At 42.7% G+C, this 20,475-nt stretch overlaps 1 protein-coding gene across 1 annotated transcript in view; it reads left to right on the forward strand.

Moving 5' to 3' along the window:
* abcg1 (ATP-binding cassette, sub-family G (WHITE), member 1) overlaps positions 1 to 20,475 on the forward strand; it is a 36,071-nt gene that overhangs the window by 13,988 nt on the left and 1,608 nt on the right. Inside the window, exons 7-12 of the mRNA XM_031747001.2 lie at positions 472 to 595; positions 1,092 to 1,206; positions 1,280 to 1,425; positions 1,556 to 1,657; positions 4,542 to 4,710; positions 5,390 to 5,490. Of these exons, the coding sequence (XP_031602861.2) occupies positions 472 to 595; positions 1,092 to 1,206; positions 1,280 to 1,425; positions 1,556 to 1,657; positions 4,542 to 4,710; positions 5,390 to 5,490 (757 nt within the window). The remainder of the gene's footprint in view (positions 1 to 471; positions 596 to 1,091; positions 1,207 to 1,279; positions 1,426 to 1,555; positions 1,658 to 4,541; positions 4,711 to 5,389; positions 5,491 to 20,475) is intronic.

The raw sequence follows: 20,475 nt of genomic DNA on the forward strand, positions 1-20,475 counted from the left end.
TGACCTCCAGGTCCTCTCCATGGTTCATCCCGAGCTAGCAGAAGGTCAGATATCAGTCCTGACCACGGTGCTCTGTCCTCAGCCAATGAGAAGCAGCTTTAAATCTTTGCACTAAAGCAACATTTGAATCGCACAGGCGGAACGCTTTTAGAGATGTTCAGCCTGTGGAGACTCATTTTAAACATAATACCTGACACGTGGCATCATGCACGCCATCATGCATCATTTGTGGTTCAACTCCTGGTCCCGCCACTCACCTGTGTGAAATGGTTTCGCTGCCTCAGAGATCAGTCGTGCCAAAGCACTGCTGTTTTATTTTACTCGAACTATTTCAGACATTCGATCAGAACAAGCTGCACTTCAAATTCTACATGTGAGTGATGTTTAGTCATGTTTCTGCTTCATGCTGAGCTTCTACGAAGGTGTGTGTGTGTGTGTGTGTGTGTGTGTGTGTGTGTGTGTGTGTGTCAGTGGCCTGGACAGCTCGTCATGTTTCCAGGTGGTGTCTCTGCTCAAAGCTCTGGCTCGAGGAGGACGGACGGTTATCTGCACCATCCACCAGCCGAGCGCCAAACTGTTCGAGCTCTTCGACAAGGTGACCCTCCTCCACGTTACACTGACTCACTACACCATCTAGTGGTGTAAAGTGGTATGACATGAACATGTGGCTGGACAATGCACAGAAGTGTTAGCAGCGGTTCTTTTTCCTAAGATCTGAAACTGTTTGAAACATTTACAGAAGCAGCTCTAATGTCAGAAGCAATAAATGAACGGTAACATTTCCTTCAGTGGATTAAAGGGTCATCTGCTAATCAGTGTGTGAGGCAGGCAAAGAGCTTTTAAAGGGGATAAAATCAAATTTGTGTAGAGGAGTAAATGTGGTGTAAAGAAGCTTCGAATGAGCACTTGTAACAGTTTGTATGATGGGATGAAATCAGTTTCCTCCTGCTCAGGTTTTAAGGATGGAGAGAAGAACAGGAAGTGCTCTACAAAAGTGTTTGGGGCTGAAAAACTTGGTGTGGGTCTATAAAATGATAAGAAACATGATTCGGTACGGGTTTCACTTGTGTCTGTCTCTGTGCGTGTTTCAGCTGTACGTGCTGAGTCAGGGTCAGTGTATCTACAGGGGACAGGTGTCCAGTCTGGTCCCGTACCTGAGAGACCTCGGGCTGAACTGCCCCACGTACCACAACCCCGCTGACTTCGGTAAGACTCGCCCGGCGAGCCGTTCCCCCTCTGCCGTCAGGGCTTCAGACTGACCGACATGTTCTATGCACAGTGATGGAGGTGGCGTCCGGAGAGTATGGGGACCAGATGATCAGGCTGGTGACAGCAGCTCAGGAGAGGAAGTCTCAGAAAGACCATCAGCCCGAGCTCAATGGAGACAGCACCCTCCACCCCTTCCTGTGGCAGCGCACCGAGGAGGTAAAAAAACAGCACGCCCTCTGCTGTGATTGGTCCATGAGATGCAGATTTTCGCATTACCTCCTGTGAATGTTTCACGACAAATTAGTTCTCTGAAAATTAACATGTACCTGTGGTGATCTCCCGTCAGGAGAGCTCATCGTCTGAAGGCTGTCACAGCTTCTCTGCTAGCTGCATGACGCAGTTCTCCATCCTGTTCAGGAGGACCTTTCTCAGCATCCTCAGAGACTCGGTGACAAACACCTCTGCACATGTCTCCTCAGATTCACACTGATGACCCCGTTTTCCAACACTCTGACATAAAAATTATCATTAACATTTACAGTGGTGTGAAAAAGTGTTTTCCTCCTTCCTGATTTTCTATTTTTTGTAAGTTTGTCACACTTAAATGTTTTAGAGCAAACAAATGTAAATATTAGACAAAGATAACACAAGTTAACACAAAGTGCACTTTCTAAATCTAGGTGTTTATTATAAGGGGAAAAAAATCCAAACCTACATGGCCCTGTGTGGAAAAAGTGATGGCCCCCTAAACTTAACAACCAGTTTGGGCCACCCTCAGCAACAACAACTTCAATTCAATTCAGTTTTATTTATATAGCGCCAAATCACAACAACAGTCGCCTCAAGGTGCTTTATATTGTAAGGTAGACCCTACAATGATACATAAAGAAAAAAACCCAACAATCATATGACCCCCTATGAACAAGCACTTTGGCGACAGTGGGAAGGAAAAACTCCCTTTTAACAGGAAGAAACCTCCGGCAGAACCAGGCTCAGGGAGGGGCGGGGCCATCTGCTGCGACCGGTTGGGGTGAGAGAAGGAAGACAGGATAAAGACATGCTGTGGAAGAGAGACAGAGATTAATAATAACTAATGATAACACAATGCATGCAGAGAGGTGTATAAAACCAAAGTGAATAAACAAGAAACATTCAGTGCATCATGGGAGTCTCCTATAGGTCTAGCAGCCTATACCTATTGCAGCATAACTAAGGGGGGATTCAGCATCACTCTGAGACAGGATATTTCTAATTTTAGAGATGTTGCGCAAATGGAAGAAAGCAGTCTTACATATTTGTTTAATATGTGCATTGAAGGACATGTCCTGGTCAAAATGACCTCACAGCATTACTGGAGGCCAAGGTAATGTCCAGAGTAAGAATCTTAGATACCATATTTCAAGATTTTCAGCATTACTGGGTCTGAGGCCAAGGTAATGCCATCCAGAGTAAGAATTCTGCTTAGATACCATGTTTTACTGGAAGATTTTCATCTGCATAGCAGTGAAAATGTATGCTATGTCTTCTAATGATGCTGCCTAAGGGAAGCATGTATAATGTAAACAGAATTGGTCCTAGCACTGAACCCTGTGGAACACCATAATTGACCTTAGTGTGTGAAGAGGACTCTCCATTTACATGTACAAACTGGAGTCTATTAGATAGATATGATACAAACCACTGCAGTGCAGTACCTGTAATACCTACAGCATGTTCTAATCGCTCTAATAGGATATTATGGTCGACAGTATCGAACGCAGCACTGAGGTCTAGCAGGACAAGCACAGAGATGAGTCCACTGTCAGAGGCCATAAGAAGATCATTTGTAACCTTCACTAAAGCTGTTTCTGTGCTGTGATGAGCTGATAAAATATAACTTGATTAATTGCAGGTAACAACTGCAAACAAGTATTCGCGATAAGTGGAAATGAGTCATTTACAGCTGTGGAGGAATTTTGGACAACTTTCCAAAAGCCTTAAGGATCATCAAATGTTTTCTTGCAAAAATGAGACAAGCCTTTATGTTCCTTTTGCTCAGCAGGGGTTTTTGTCTTGGAACTCTGGAGTCATGAGCACTGACCTTCATTTGTGTATAAAGGCTTTTACTGTGGTTCACTGGATTCCTACAGCTTTAGAAATGGCTTTAAACATTATCCAGACTGAGAGATCTCAACTACTTTGTTTCCACATTTGTTCTTGAACTTCATTGGATTACAGTGTGATGTCTTAAAGGATCTTATGATCTACTGTATGTCTGTGTAGGCAGTCATCTAGGTCATGGTAATCTAAAGAACTTGGAGAGAAAAGCAACTGGCTCTTCTTTAAGGTTCTTGAAGACGTTTCATCCGAGAAACTTCTTGAGTTTTAAGAGAAATCGGGGGACACTCCCAGATTTTAAGCCCTATTGGGAGTGTCCCTAAGAGGGTCATGGACTCCCTATTGATCCTCTACCTAATCACATGAGCCAAGGTGTGAAAACAGGTGTGGGTCACAGTTAGCCAAGGTTTTGGGTGAACCCAATGTGAAACCTAGCCCCACCCTATCATGTGATTTCCTGATGTCAGATGGCCCAGGATGTGAGTGGGCGTTAAGGCGTCTGGGAAGGATCTCAGAACTGGATTGTAGATGGCAGATAGTTGGTGTGGCAAGCCACCGCCTCTGTCCAAAGATGGTCGCTCACAGTGGACATAGATGCTTCTTTCACTCCTCTTTCAAACCATCTGTCTTCTCTGTCCAAAATGTGAAGACTGGCATTCTCAAAGAGTGACCTTTGACCTTTAGATGCAGATGAACAACCTAGTCTTGTCCTGTTTGGTGTCTCCAGTGTAGAGGTCTGAGCACTCCTCGCTGCACTTCACAGCTACACTATGTTGTTTAGTTTCTGTCTAGGTCTGAAGGACATTGGGATGTTGTGGTGGGGAAGAATCTCTTGAGTTTTTCTGATAAACCTGATACAGGGCGCTGGGCGTAAAAATCTGTGACTCTCCACCAGTTGCTCTTAGAATTTAAGAAGCTTCTCGGATGAAATGTCTTCAAGAAACTTAAAGAAGTCCAGATGCTTTTCTTTCCAAGCTTCTTAGACTAGTTTACAGATAATTTCTTGCCAATGTTCTTCCTAATTTCCTAAACCTCTGGTCTGAGCTAACTGATTGGTCGGATATATAGTGACATCATTTTACTGACTAGTTTTCAATCACAAAAACAAGTTTTTCACTGTAACTTAAACACGTGGTGACGGTTTCCAGCACAGATTTGTTAAATAAAACATGCTGTCAGTGTGGTAACATTACTGTGCAGTATTGCAGTTTGTAGTAAGGCATTGTCATTGGCAGGTGCTGACTCACCTGAGGATCTTGTCTCACATTGGGATCGGCGTTCTGATTGGTCTGTTGTATCTGGGCATCGGGAACGAAGCCAAGAAGGTTCTGAGTAACTCAGGGTTCCTGTTCTTCTCCATGCTGTTCCTCATGTTCGCCGCTCTGATGCCCACGGTGCTCACCTGTGAGTCCGCCTCAAGCTGCTGTGTCACTTTACCTGCACACAGGTGACGTTTGTTTGAGTGAGATCGGGGTGTCATCGGCATAACAAATACATCACAGAGTCAAGCTGGAGAGCAGCTGTTATCTGTCCTTCATCGGCTTGTGTGACATGAGGTCTGCTGTTACAAAGGTGGACAGAACAACAGACCTCCATTTATCTTACCTGGAATACAACCTGTTTTAGCCCCTCCCCCTTAAAGACAACTTTGTTCTGATTGGCTTCCTCTTGTAAACAGAGGTTCTGACGGGTTAGCCTCTCTGACATCACAGAGATTCAAGCATAGAGCTGAGTGTTCAGATGTCAGCTCAGCAACAGGTGCGTCACTTTTACCTGAACAGCACCAAAGGTGCCGGCTCCGACTCAGGAATGCTCCGTCTCATACACAATAAAACCTTTATTGATGTTCTCAGGGCCAGACCTATCCAGGCTGCAGTGGGAAAATCCTTAAACTGACACCCACAAATGTCAGGATTAATGAAGGTAAAATTGTGTCTTTAAATTTGAGCTTTTCTGGGATTTTATGAGCCAGCAGTCGGTCTGGGAGCTGCTGTCAGAGAACATCAGACTATGTCTCTGTAATAAGGACAAGTTTTATTCATCTCAACTTTTGAAAAACTGCTGCTGTGTTGTTGTGCTTCAGTTCCTCTGGAGATGGGCGTCTTTCTGAGAGAACACCTCAACTACTGGTACAGCCTGAAAGCGTACTACCTGGCCAAAACCATGGCTGATGTCCCCTTCCAGGTAACAAAGACACAGCTTTATCAGGCACCTAGAGTGGTAGCTCCTGGTTCCAGCTCCTAAATCTCTTTCTTTAATGACACATTTGAAGATGAAATATGATATGCAACTATATGTGCTGTTAAAGATTTATCTGGGAACACAATATATGACCTTAAAAAAATAAACAAACTTTTTAGGGATTTCTATGAAACTTTATATACACCACAAATAAACCCATCTAAAAACAAAATTGATCAATTTCTTGACAACGTAACTCTTCCAAAATTATTAGATACTCAAGCAATGGCACTGGATTCGCCACTGACATTAGGTGAACTCCAGGAAGCCCTGATAAGTATGCCCAATAATAAGGCTCCAGGCCCAGATGGCTTTCCTGCAGAATTCTACAAAGAATTCTGGACGATTCTAGCACCAGTTTTTTACAGAACGTTGTTGGAAATCAAAGAAAATGGCAGACTACCACCAAATATAAACTCTGCAAATATTAGTCTCTTACTAAAACCAGGCAGAGACCCTATATTTCCTTGAAGCTATCGTCCAATATCCCTTATAAATGTAGACCTTAAAATAATCTGCAAAGCTCTCTCAAAGAGATTAGAGAAGATAACCCCCCTCTTAATCCATCCTGAACAAACAGGTTTCATAAAAGGTAGGCACTCATCAACAAATACACGTAGATTACTTAATTTAATAGACTACTCATGCAGTAAAAACATTGAAACCATAATATTGTCTCTTCATGCAGAAAAAGCGTTTGACAGAGTTAACTGGAAATTTTTATTTGCAACTTTACACAAATTTGGTTTTGGATCCTCTTTCATAAACTGGCTAAGAATATTATATAATTCCCCAACAGCTTGTGTCAGAACAAATGACCAAACATCCTCCAGCTTCTGTCTCCTGAGGGGCACCAGGCAGGGATGCCCACTCTCCCCTTCACTGTTTGCAATTTTTATCGAACCACTAGCAGCAGCAATTAGACAGAATTCAGTAATTAAGGGCATAAAATGCAAGAACGTAGAACATAAAATCAGCCTTTATGCGGATGATGTGTTACTTTTTCTCCAAAACTCACAATCTCTATAAACTCTTTTGCAAGAATATCAGATTATTCAATTAACTGGTCAAAATCTACAGTTCTTCCGATTAATTGCTCCTTCCATAATTCTTCATCTACTCGACTGCAATCTGGAAATATAAAATATTTAGGTATTAATGTCTCTCCTAAGCTTGCAGAATTAACTAAATTAAACCACATCCCTCTTTTAAAGAAAGTAGAAAGCGATCTGGCTAGATGGAAATCTCTACCCATATCACTCATGGGAAGGGTCGCCACTATAAATATGATGGTTTTGCTAAAAATAAACTATTTATTTTCAATGATCCCAAGTAAGCATCACAAGATTGGTTCAGATCTCTAGACTCGTATATTTCTAAATTCCTTTGGAAAGACAAACCCCCGCATATCAGCTTAAAAACATTACAAAGGACCAAGGATAAAGGAGGATTAGATCTGCCTAACTTTAATCACTATTTTTTAGCCAACAGGCTTCAGTTCATCTCTAGATGGTTAAAACACACCTTCTTAGATGAACCCTGGCTAGATGTTGAACAGGCACTTTGCAATAATCTAGAGATTTCAGACCTACCATTTATCAGCTCAAACATCAAAAGACATGAATGCTTTAAAAGCATCAACATCAGCTCTTCTCTGACAGCGTGGTGGGAGTTTCTAAAAATAACAGTCTTCATTAATCCCATGCAAAGGTACACCTATCTGGAATAACCCTGACATATTACAAAACAATAATATGATCAACTCTTCAGATTGGAGTTGTAAAGGAATTAAATACTTAGAACATATATTAGAGGGAACAGAATTTATTCCATTTGACAGACTAGTTACACAATATGGGATCAACAAGAAAAGATTTTTAGAGTATCAACAAATTAAATCCATAGTAAAAAAGAAATTTCAACCGGGTCAAGTTGAACTACAAACACCACCAAGTGTGGTTCAATTTCTTACTCTTAAAACCCCAAAATTACTTTCCAAAATATACAGAACAGTTTCTAAAACAGATGAATCAATATCACTTCCTATTGCAAAATGGGAAATGGATTTATCGATCAGCTTAGACCAAAACCTTTGGTCTCAGATATGCTTAAAAACCTTTCAATGGATCAGAATCCCAATTTGCAATTAATACAATAAAAATTATTACATAGAGTGCACTATACAGGTCATCGGATGTTCAAGATGGGCTTTACGTCTTCCAACAACTGCTCACACTGTCAAGCAAATACACCGGACAATTATATCCACGCTCTTTGGTTCTGTCCACCAGTTCAGAAGTTTTGGCGCGAGATATGTGAAGACTTATCCAAGTGTCTGAAATGTAACATTCCAACTTCCCCTTTAGTGTGTTTGTTGGGCAGCTTGGATGAGGTCACTACAGAAATAAACACAGCCCACATTGCATTGCCAAGAAAATGGTCCTCATTAACTGGAAAAATAAAAATAATCTTAATTCTAACCAATATAAAAACCATCTAATAGATCACATTAGTCTTGATACAGCCTCTGCCATCACATTTGATCAATCCCTTTGGGCTCCTTTGATCGGCTCCATCACCTAGTGGGGGTGGGGGGTCATGGTTTGCCTTCGCTATTGTGGTTGATATGGGGATAGGGACGGCCTTAAGGTGTCTGGGGATTCCCTAGGGACGTTTTCCCTGGAGGGCCTAACGCGGGGGTTGTGGCCATGACCTGGTTAGGGGCTCTGGTGGCTCTTAGATGGTGTTTTCCTTGTGGCTGCGTACAGCGGCGATGGGGGAGGGTCTGTGCTGCCAGACGTTTGTTACTGGCCTGGTAGCCTGGCTGCCCCTGGGTGGGTCCAGGACGGGCGTGGAGGCTTGGGGGTCTGGGGGTGCTCTGCCCCCGGGCTGGGGCTCTGGCTTGGCCCTGGCTTGGCCCTGGGGCCTTGGGTCCTGGTTGCTGTGTCGCTGGGGTGGTGGGCGGGTGGGTGGGTGCATGGGGGCTCAGCCCTGGTGCGGGGACCTCTGGTGCATCGGCCCAACTGGAAGGCTCTCTAACTGGTGGGGAGGCTGTTATATCTTTGCAGGAGGTCTCCTCTCTCCAGGAACTCACTCTGCAGGAGGGGGAGATATTGGAGAGGTGGAGGATGAACTCAACCTGGGCGTCTATTGTCTTGTGTAGTCTGGGAGAAGATTGGATGATGGAGTGGGTGCAGTTTTCTCTGCAGTGGGATCGGGTGGGCTGCACCGGACTCTGTGGGGCGGGGTGGTGCTGCTGCTGTGGGCCCCGGTCCGGATGGGCCTGGGCCCCCTTGCCCTGGTGGGTTCCACAGTGTGGGGGTGCCTACTGGGGTCAGCGGGGGCGCTGGCCCCAGGGAGGCCGCTTGTCCCTCCCTTTCTTCCCTCCCCATCCTCAGCTGCCTCCCTCTTCCCGCTCCACCACACCCACACACATGCAGGGCTTGGGGTGCAGGTCTGTCACCAGGGTGCAGGGGAGGCACTCCCCCCCCCTCTGTCCCCTTCTGGCCACCTGTGCCTCAATTTTATTCCGCAACCTAGACATCCACATTACTCACACTCTCATAACACATACATATAGGGCCTTGGGGGTGGGCACGTTATACAGTGTCCAGAGGATGGTCTGTGTATTGTTAGGGTTCAATGTTGAGAGAAGAATCCATAAATAACCACAGATCCAGGTGTGTGCAATTAGACAGTATTTTAATAAACACATGTGTGAGTTCAACAACCCAATCAGTGTTGAACTGTCTTTATCATATTCAGACAACTGTCTTATGGGGTTAAGATAGTACCGCCCCCTTTCCTGTTACTAGGCAGAAATACGTCACACCAAAACCACAATGACTTTTAACATAGAACATCATCTTCGGGGTGTCGACGGCTGATGCTTCCTGTCTCCATCCTCGCTGTCGCTATCTCCCTGGAACATCAGGTGCACTTCCTGTACAAAATGTCACTCATACAGGCACAACTTTGCAGTCTAAAACTCATTTAGTAGGTAAGAGTTTATATCTGTGTGTGTGCACGCAAGGCGTGCATGCTGTGTACTGCGTGACGTGTCTGGATGTGTATGTCTCGCCCTTAAATGCTCTCACATCAGCCCGTTACACTTCTGACCTTTCACCAGAACAGAGGCTCATCCCTCCCTATAATAACCTTACTGGAACTATATATTTAATCTACTGAATAAACACCCTACTCTTTGGGTTGCGCTCGCTCTGCTTTCGGTTTCACTTCTGCAAAAGCACGCCGTTTCCTGTCAGCCTGCAACTCAGTTTTCTCACCCACTGAAGACTATGTGTAAGAATATAAAAACATTCGAAAACCTTTAAATTTTAGAACAACCTGTAATAAACATGTTAATATTTGATTATGATAACCCCTGTAATACAAATTATAACCTAATGCCAGCACTTCAATAAATGCTTGGATGAAATGATAATTAATGCAATGATAAAGATGATGGTTATGAACAGTAACCCTAAAATAATTCCTATAATTCTACACTTCCCTCTCTTGACCTCTTGACCAAAAGAGGTCACCATACTGTGTGTGGTGTCACTCCTCGACCCACTCGGTCACCTCTAGTCCCATTAATGGCATCATGGGCCCCGAAACCACCATTCCCAGGTCTACTGCCTTCGCTCTGACCCTCTCTAGCCGTCCCCTGACTCAGCAAACCAGACAACAACCTCCCGTCATCTAGGTGGTCCAGTAATAAACCGCCAGCTCCCACTTGAGAACACTCATGCTTGAGGTTAATCACACCAAAGTATCAGTGAGCCTAAAGTTGATCAGGGGCAGGAGAGAATAAGAGTGCGAGCAGAGCTCAATCAGCACTCCTCCTCACCCTGAACCCAATCATACCCGGTGAGAGACCCCTTACACGTGTGAATCTCTAGTGGTCTGTCCCTTTTCTGGGTCCTTCTCTTGTGGAAATCTTCTCCTGTAAAGGATAGAAAACCCTTTCTCCCTACTTTATTCAAACCTGATTCCAGCTAATATTACTCAAAACATGAACCTAATTTCATATTTGGTTTTTGACTTTTATTTTCAAATCTTAATCAACCGTACTCAGCATTTGTAAAACTCTTAAAAGCACTGCCTTTAAGAGAATCGAAGGAAGCACGTCTCTGCATGTGCTTCCTCTTTGCTCCTTATCTGATCATCAACATCCTGTGCACAAAACTGTCACTGCTGCAAGGGCCTACCTCTCATCTAAAGTCACCTCTCACAAGAAAAATCCTAAACACTTATTCTACTAAAGGATCAAAGGAAAAACAACCATTTTAATCCACTAAGTTTAAGCATATAATCAATTACTCCTAAATAACTTTCATCATAGCTAAAAGCTGAACTCTAACTGTTTTTTAGAACTCACATTTCCTGTGTTATAACCTGTTTTACTATATCATTTTATTTCATTTTGCTGCTCTTAATGTAATGGTACCTTCTAATTTATACTTTATCAGACTTAACCAAAATATATAAGCTTTCTCCCTTTGCTTCTGTTTTAAACAAAAACTTAGTCACTTCAACCAGCATCTGTTATTCTGTAACTGCATTTTATATAAGAGGACTAATTTAGAGCTGCATGTGTTATCTCAATATTTTACATGTCACCCCATTTAGTTACAACCGAAACTCCTATTCAGTTCCTCTTTTCTGTCACTTGTTACCGGGCCAACTCAAATTCAGTTAAAAGCTAAATGAATTTCAGGCCCTAGGCCTCACCTATGTTTAAACCATATGTGTTTGTAAGCGTGAATGCTGTTTATCCTTCTGTTGCTCCAAGTCCCCTACAATATATCGACTGAGACATAACGCCATCGAAGCTTATGACCTTTAAATGGACCGAACATCAACTCTGTTAATGAGCACGATTGCAATGTGTAAGAAAAATCATTTCTACATATATAATCTCCAATATTATTCATTTGAGTCCATAACACTTTTAACATCCTCATAAAAAGCTCTCCTCTACCCTAGAAATAAATCTATTTACTATCTGTTTCTAAAGCCTACATTATAACAACATTCTAACATTATGTCACTGTGACAACTTATCCTAAAAATCAAAAAGAAATCCCACATTTTCTACTCATAAAATCTTCACTATTTTCCCCAAAGCATATCCTTTATTCCCACAATTTCCCTCTAAGTTTGGTGTAGAACTTCTTATTAACACCAGCAATTTATCTTCTAAACCTAATTCAGTTCCTTTTACTCCTTTCTTTAGAATTAACAATCTCTGCCTCAGTTTTACCATATCTAAATTATCAAACAACCCCAATCGTTATAAATCCTAGTAAAACCCATTTCAAATTAAACAAATTAAATCTTAAATCCTCTTTTGACACATCTCATGTGGCAAAAACTCAAATGCTCCACCCAAGCTTAGGAAATTAAAAGGAAAAAGGTTAGTCATTTCATTTCTCAGAACACTTCAGCCATCCTCCTCTCCGGTATTTTGCTCCAGCCCTGAAAACCTGTGTTTAAGGAACAAAATCAATTTAATCATCATGTCAAATCTTCTCTAAATCGTTGCTCCATGGAAAGTCTGGATCCTTGGAATTTCCTGAAAACAAAACCTGTGTGTTAACCAGAACTTCACACTTCATACTCAATTTCCCCACTTATGATCCAACCTGTGTTATAACACAAAATAAACTTAAACAAAACAGTTATTAATCATGAGTTACCTCAGTTCATGGTAACTTGAGTTACATCAATGTTTCCCTTTTAGCATTTAGCATTCTATAATGTAATAACATAATCCAACCCCAGTAAATAATTTTCTCAAAGCACACATCAATATCCCAAAATCAGCATCCCCAGATTTAAGTCTCCCACTTGTCCTTTCATTTATTTCCCCTTGGTCCCATCACTGCATTCACTCCCATGCATTCACACATGATATTTTTGCTGATCTGCAGCCTTCTGCGCACGTCATCAGATGCTCCACATCAGCAAAATGAGCTCAATCATTTGTTTTATTTCGTTTTCCTTTTAGGAAAATAGTTCTCTATATTTTTGACTGGATTGACACGCTGCAGTCATTTTTAGACAGAGAGTTGCCGCCACTCAGTCTCTGATTGTAATCAATTATAATTCTGTAATGCCCACCTGATTTTCAGATTGGGTAATTTTGTCAGCGCCGTCTGCTCGCTCTCTTCCAGGCCTGCTTAGAACAAAATGAAAAAGAGAGCTGATTATTAGCTCATCAAAGTACAAAACAAAATCACCTGACAGGTTTTTTCCTGAGTGCACTTACTACTACAAAATTTTTTTTTTTTTTTTTTTTTTTTTTCTTTGGGGCCTCTCTCAGACATATCCATGTCTTAATCAAACACCCTCTCTGGAAATAAAACAACAGCCTCAAAAATCTGAAACAATCTTAAATTTCACCCATTCAACACACTAAAACCTCGCCAAAAGCTACACCGTTTCAGTACACAACAATAACCCCGGTTAAGCACTTTACCATACTCAGATTCAGCCTAACACCTTACAACAATGTGTCAACACTAATTTATAAACCTCCTAATCAAATTTGCACCTCTGAACAATCTACCCCTCCTTTAAGGCCTCAAAGACACACACAGCAACCTCCTCTGTCCACATTCACACGAGCTCTCAAACTTTTTCCATACTCAGCCATATCTCAACAATTTAACTTGGCAAAAGAAATACATGTTTAAACTTTATCACATTATTGAATTATTTTCATTTTCTTTCTATACTAATCACTTACTTTGATCAATCAATGCAAGAGCACTCCTGAGTCACTCTTATAGACACTTTTCTTTTGTTTTTTCCATCTATTTTAAATCTTTCCATCAATTTTATTAACCATTCACACCATTCTCTCACTCATACAAGCAGCAAGCAGATCTTCATTGCATATGCTTATGTTCGTAGCCAGGTTTTAATCAATGTCTCTATGCATTAAGCTTCAAGAGCTTGTCTTTATAAGGTTACTGCATTTTCTGTTTGTGTGTGTATGGGTATGTGTTATTTTGCATCTATGGCTTCGCAGTCTGTCAGACACCTTTCCAATTCTCCAGTTAAAGAGTCAGTTTTCTCCTTCCCCGAATTACTAACCCTCTATTTTGATTTCCCACCTTAAATAAAGCACTCCTAGTCTTCAGCCAGGAGCTAGGGCTTGCTTTTCAGGTTCCTGGACACATCATTCTGTGAACAATTCCACCAGAAACTTGCCTTAACTTATCCAGTGAGGTTAACCTATAATTTCCTTCCGACTGGTGCCTCTGGAGAGTTGGTCCAAGTCTGCTTTACTCCTGAAAATAACAAAACTAAGACATTTTCATTATTATCACAAGTGCTTAAATGACCCATTTCTTCTCTGGTCAGAAACACCAATTATGCCATGCATGTAAGCGTGTTCTTCCTTGCATTTTATGTTAATTGGGTGTAAACTGCTTCTTCATTAAATTAATTCATTGAGTTCTTCGTTGCCTTGCTGATGTATTCATGTTAATGTACACTACGTGTAAGCTGTTTCTTCATTGCATCCTATATATTCATATTTAATTTATGCATTTCACCACTGAGCTTTAGATTCAAACTATCTCACTTCTGATTCATTTCAAAAATAATCTCACATGTAACAATTTGTATGTGTGTTTTCTATTCATTAAGGTAATGACAATTATTTCTTTCATTATTCTTACCTTTTCTAATGTTTACCTCTTTGTTATGCTGTGGTGGACATCCCTAAACAATTCATGAGTTCAGGTTTCAATTTTCAATCCAATTATATCCTATATTCTCGCAGTCAAACTCGTCCCAGCTTCATCTCTCACCGGTCTCTTTTTCATTCACAGTGTCCTGTTCGTGCTTCAAAGCTCCAGCAAACACAGTCTCAACTCAGCTGTTGTCTTCTTCTCTGTTTCTTTACAGTCTTTCTTTCAGATTAAGTCCCAGCATGGCAATGTCCAGTGCTCTTCCACAATTCTTTATCCCACTGTTCAACTGCCCAGCCTGTATTTTCACAGTACATGTTGCAGTACTCTTACATGCTGCTGCTGGTCGTCAGTCGTCATCAGTGTTAATGGATCAGTGGCACTGTCGCTTGCCTGCTGTATTCAAGTCCACGATGTTCTGTCGGTCTTCATCAGGCGATTGACTGTCCTTTGAACTTCTTCTCCGCTTCAGGGACAAAGTGAGAGATCCAGCCGCACAATTTCGAGCCAAAAACTGGCTTATTCTCCCAATTCTTTTAATCTACTTTTCTGCTGCTGAACTCAAGGTTCCAATGTTGAGAGAGTCCACCTGTATTGACACACTAAAGCATACAATTAGTATTATATTCATTTTTCTTAAAGGCTTCATTTGCTTCATGGGCCTCATCTGTCTCTCTGTGTTCTTTCTGTACACACTCAGTTCCTTTTATGGGCATGCGTTTCCTGTCCCACACACACACACATACTTCCTGTTGCAGCAGCCTCCGCCGAGACTTCCTGCAGGCAACAGTTAGACTCTGGCCGTTTATCAATGCCCAAGTACGCGAGTACGTACTCGCGTTCTCGGTGAGTACGTACCCGCCGAGAACGCACGGGAGTACGTACCGCCGAGAACGCGAGCACGGACTCGTGATTTGTACAGTCGGAACACCAGCGTACGTGATGATGTCACAGGGCCGGAGTTTTTACTGCCGTCCCCTCCTAATTTAACTGTGAGTAACATGTTATGAAGCTTAACTTTAATCACAGCCAAACCGGTTTACTCAGGAACAAATAAAACACTGAAATAAACCAAACATTAACATTTAGAAGTGATCTAAGTGACTTATATATCATTTTTAACCTCAGTAGTGAAACCTCTATTAATAAAAATAGTGTACATGTACATACGTGTACATACCTTAATAAAAACAAGCAGGTGAGATGTTAGAACGCTTTTATTTCTATTCTAGTGGACACTCAATACTATAGACAGCTGCTGGGGTTTCTTTAACCTGAGTAGTGAGAAGTCCGCGAGCGATTTGGGGGGGGGGCGGTTGGAAACGATGTGCCGGGAGTCCGCTGTTGAGTTTTGGACGAAATGCATTCTGGGATATTTAGCTGTCCCAAGTCTACACCGATGCATGCTCGATAAAACGGGCGGATCGAGAACACATCCGGGACTTTTTCGCGTTCTCGGCGTGATGCGTACCTCGAATTGGAACAGTACTTGGTCTCCGACTGATGACGTATCACGAGAACGCGAGAACGCAAGTACGCACAAGTACGGATATTGATAAACGCCCTCAGTCTCCCTTTGAATTTTCACAGTCTACAAACAATCAGTAATTCTACTAAATCTTGATCTAAAAACAATACACCTTCATTTCACTCACACACATTTAAACCGAGCTCTTTCACACATCATAACCTCACTCATGCGTTTCTTAAATTAAAAGCACTTGCAAACTTTAAACCTCCTATTTTACATCACAAAAGAAATATATTTCACACTCCTTTATTTCATACACCCCTTTGAAATGCTCTAACCTCTTTCAGACGCCATGACTCGTCTCACACACTGCCTTTTCTCTCTCAAACTTCCATTTTCCACTCACTCAGACAAATCATGCAGAGTCACTCAAGTCGAATACTGACAGCATTCACACGGTTAAAATCACACAAAATACGCTTTCATACGAGTATTTTGGACATGCCTTCCATGATCAGAAAGAGCAAGTCAAAAGAAAAAAGAAAAGGAAAACTGAAACCTCTCATCATCTCACAGCTTCTCCCCACACACACATAACTGAAAAATAAAACACACCAACATTTATAGCTCACGAAATATACATCTATCAAAATTCAGTCATTTACTATACATCCACACTAATATATTCAAACTGTATTTACACTCTCATAATAAGCAAAACCAACTTCTTATATACAGGCATTTAGCAAAAGCTCTCAGTCCTCTCGAAATTGAAACCACCCTCTCTGCTGCCTCCGCTGCTCATTTGCATTTACACACACCATCAGTGCACATCCGGCTGTGCATTACTGACACAGAGACTGATCTTACTCATAGATCTCATATTTTATATTACAGACGTCTTTAATTACAACTGCACAGATTTTTTAGGCCTTTTCAACTCCTATGTAATTTCGATAATATAACATAACGGCTCCAACCGATCAGTCCCAGACTTTTTGTGCTCAATTCACCAGGGCGGTCCCAGACTGTCCTGTCCAGATTTCTAAACCTAACTTAATTTGCCAGCATACCCAATAAGCGCAAAATAGGAGACTCTAACTCCTAGCAATTTTGAAGATTCCCCAGTCCTTCCCGGCTCGTCAGTGCCGTACTAACCCTACTCTTCAGGGTAGGTCAAGGATAAACGTCTTTATCCAGGAGGGAGCGTTACCTCCGAGAAAATGCGCTTCTTAACAGACGCCGCTGTCGTCCTAGACAAATTTAGAATAATTTGAAACAACAATCTCTACACCCAACACAGGATTAAGATTGAGGCAGATCTCCCGTTGTGGACATAGGGGACTCTAACCCACAAAAATGACCATCACACGTAGACCAGATGACCAACGGGACTTTAACCCACACAATGACCAAATTCCCTATCATTCTAAGTTCACTTAGCAGTCCAACTGCTTGGCAGTCCAACTGCCTTAACTCTCTTCATTCCTTTATTCTCATTAACTCAGTACTGTCACTTATACTTCCTTATCATTACTTCAACCGGTAAACTTCATGAAAACTTCACCAAAATTAAAAAACAGACATTCACCAGTAATTTTCAGTGAGTAGACTTCAATTTGACATGTCCAATCTAGCACATTTTGGAAAATTCAACAGGTATGTGCCTTACCTTGTTTAAGCCGGCTTGTCTCTCACTTCAGACCACTGACTCGTATCTGCCCATCCAATCACCACAGACCCTGGATCTCTCCATCTACACCAAAATTCCCCTCTCTCACCGGAACGAGCCCCCAAATGTCAAGGTTCAATGTTGAGAGAAGAATCCATAAATAACCACAGATCCAGGTGTGTGCAATTAGACAGTATTTTAATAAACACATGTGTGAGTTCAACAACCCAATCAGTGTTGAACTGTCTTTATCATATTCAGACAACTGTCTTATGGGGTTAAGATAGTACCGCCCCCTTTCCTGTTACTAGGCAGAAATGCGTCACACCAAAACCACAATGACTTTTAACATAGAACATCATCTTCGTGTCGACGGCTGATGCTTCCTGTCTCCATCCTCGCTGTCGCTTATCTCCCTGGAACATCAGGTGCACTTCCTGTACAAAATGTCACTCATACAGGCACAACTTTGCAGTCTAAAACTCATTTAGTAGGTAAGAGTTTATATCTGTGTGTGTGTGCACGTGCGGGGGCGCGTGCATGCTGTGTACTGCGTATGTGTCTGGATGTGTATGTCTCGCCCTTAAATGCTCTCACATCAGCCCGTTACACTTCTGACCTTTCACCAGAACAGAGGCTCATCCCTCCCTATAATAACCTAACTGGAACTATATATTTAATCTACTGAATAAACACCCTACTCTTTGGGTTGCGCTCGCTCTGCTTTCGGTTTCACTTCTGCAAAAGCACGCCGTTTCCTGTCAGCCTGCAACTCAGTTTTCTCACCCACTGAAGACTATGTGTAAGAATATAAAAACATTCGAAAACCTTTAAATTTTAGAACAACCTGTAATAAACATGTTAATATTTGATTATGATAACCCCTGTAATACAAATTATAACCTAATGCCAGCACTTCAATAAATGCTTGGATGAAATGATAATTAATGCAATGATAAAGATGATGGTTATGAACAGTAACCCTAAAATAATTCCTATAATTCTACAGTATTCAAACCCACCTCTGGCGCTGGTGCCCTATCCTCAATTTTAAATGCATATAGACACTGAGGGTTTTCGGGAGGAGCCGTGCTGCTCTCTGGCAGGAAGCACCATGCCCTCTTGTGTTTTAAATGCACTTTAGAACAGCACACAGCAACACTACATATGAGCGGGCGGAGGGAGGTTTGGGGTCCTCACTCACCCCCGTTCTGTTAACCGTCGGGGCTGGGGGGCTGGGAGGAGGTGCTGGCCGTCGGATTGGGGTCTGGGGGCCTCCCTGCTACTGCAGATACAGGGGTGGTCTGCTTTCCTCCACCCCAGAAAGAAGGGTTACATCTCCTGGGTCCGGGTACGGTTTACCCCTCTGGGGGCAGGGGTACCCGGACCTGGGATATAGAGTATGTTTGGGGAGTGTGATTGTGTGTACAGTGTCTATTTATGTCTGTCTCCACGTCGGGTGAGTGCCCAGTATTTGTTTGTGTATATGGGGGTGGGAATGCACATTTGTGTCTGCGTGCGCCTGTTCGTCTGTGTCTATATGTCAGCTTGGCTCTTAGACTTCACCTCTCTGGGAACATCTCAGGCTCTCCGAGGTATGGAGGCCTATCTCCCCTCACCACACTGCCTGCCAGTGGTTGATGCCCTCAGACGTTGGTGTGTTGGCAGTTCTTGGTGTCTGGGGCTGGGCGCTCATGTATGTACTGGCACACTCCCGGTGGCCGATTGGCGGGGCCTGGCGCCTGTGGCCTGGCGGGGCCCCTTCCGGGGGGTGGGGTGCCCTCAGGCCTCTGGCCTCTGGGCCTGAGGCCCGGTCCTCTCTGGCACAGCTGGCTGCTGGCAGAGCCCGCGGGCACGTCACTGCAACCCCGTCTGGCCTCTGCTCCGTGGCTGCTGGATGACCTCTCGTTTGGGGCTCTCCTCAGCTCTTCCCAGGAGGGTGGCATGGTTGCCCCCCGGTGGTCCTCCTTGGGTCCTCGTATTCTGGGGCCTCTGGATGTCTGGGGCCTGGATCTCCTCCATACCTGCTTCATGCCCTGGGGGACGGGGCTGTGGCTCCCCACACTCCCTAGCAGATCGTTACATGGAGAAACCTTTTGAATACAAGCGTGCCGATCCACACAGGTGTGCACACGGGTTTTCATAGACACAAGCTACACCTTTCTTGGCTGCTACCTCAAAGCACATTGTGCGCTGTCGATTTTGCTTACTGCACAATAACATGTAATATTTAGTATCTACTGTTATCTACTGTTAGCTAGTTTATTGTGATGGTGTTGTATTTATTATGTTGCTCTTTTTTGTTTGTTTTCTCGTCTGTTTTTTCTTATCCCCATACAGGTGATCCAGGTGTTTTGTTTGTTTTTCTTTCTTTTTTTTCTTTTTTTCTCTCTTCTCCCCTCTATTTTTCTTTCTCTCCCTCTCTTCCTTTCATTTTTTCTTCCTGTCCTATCCCCCAGTCATGTCTGTCCCGTCTGTAACAACCGAAAAATCAAATCAAATAAATACATAATTATAATAAAGGTCAATCACATGGACCAATATGGCAAGGCCGTGATGATCCACTTGGTAAAGTAAATCTGCTTGGCATCTTTCCTGGCCTTCAGACAACAATTCTGATGGCTAAAGATCCAAATGGGTCAGGCAAAAAAAAAAAAAAGAAGAATATGAAAGATGATGAAAGATCTTGTTTTACTGTCATTTTTCTGACAACTGTGCTGTCAGAAAAATGACATTTCTGACATTTTGTTAGAAACTTTGTATCCGTCCACTTACTTTTGAACTGATTTCTGGATTCTGGATTTTGGAGCGTCAGCCACAAGTTATCAGCTGGTTCTCAGTAAACCTGGAGCTCACACTTCACGGATGGTCTGTTAGTACAGTAACTTCACCCCAGCCATATTACTGGTAACTGATAATGATATTGATAATGTCATTAGAAATGTTCTAAAAAAAAGTTGCAACAGCAATGGTCCAGAGGTCCAGTTCAGGGACTCCAGTTAGCTGAGGTGAAGGCTAGCAGACAGCTAGCAGCTACAGCTACCTGTCAGTCTAAGAGGCCACGCCCCTAATAATGC

The sequence above is a fragment of the Oreochromis aureus genome, linkage group 14, assembly GCF_013358895.1.
Source record: "Oreochromis aureus strain Israel breed Guangdong linkage group 14, ZZ_aureus, whole genome shotgun sequence".
In the NCBI taxonomy this organism is placed as follows: domain Eukaryota; kingdom Metazoa; phylum Chordata; class Actinopteri; order Cichliformes; family Cichlidae; genus Oreochromis; species Oreochromis aureus.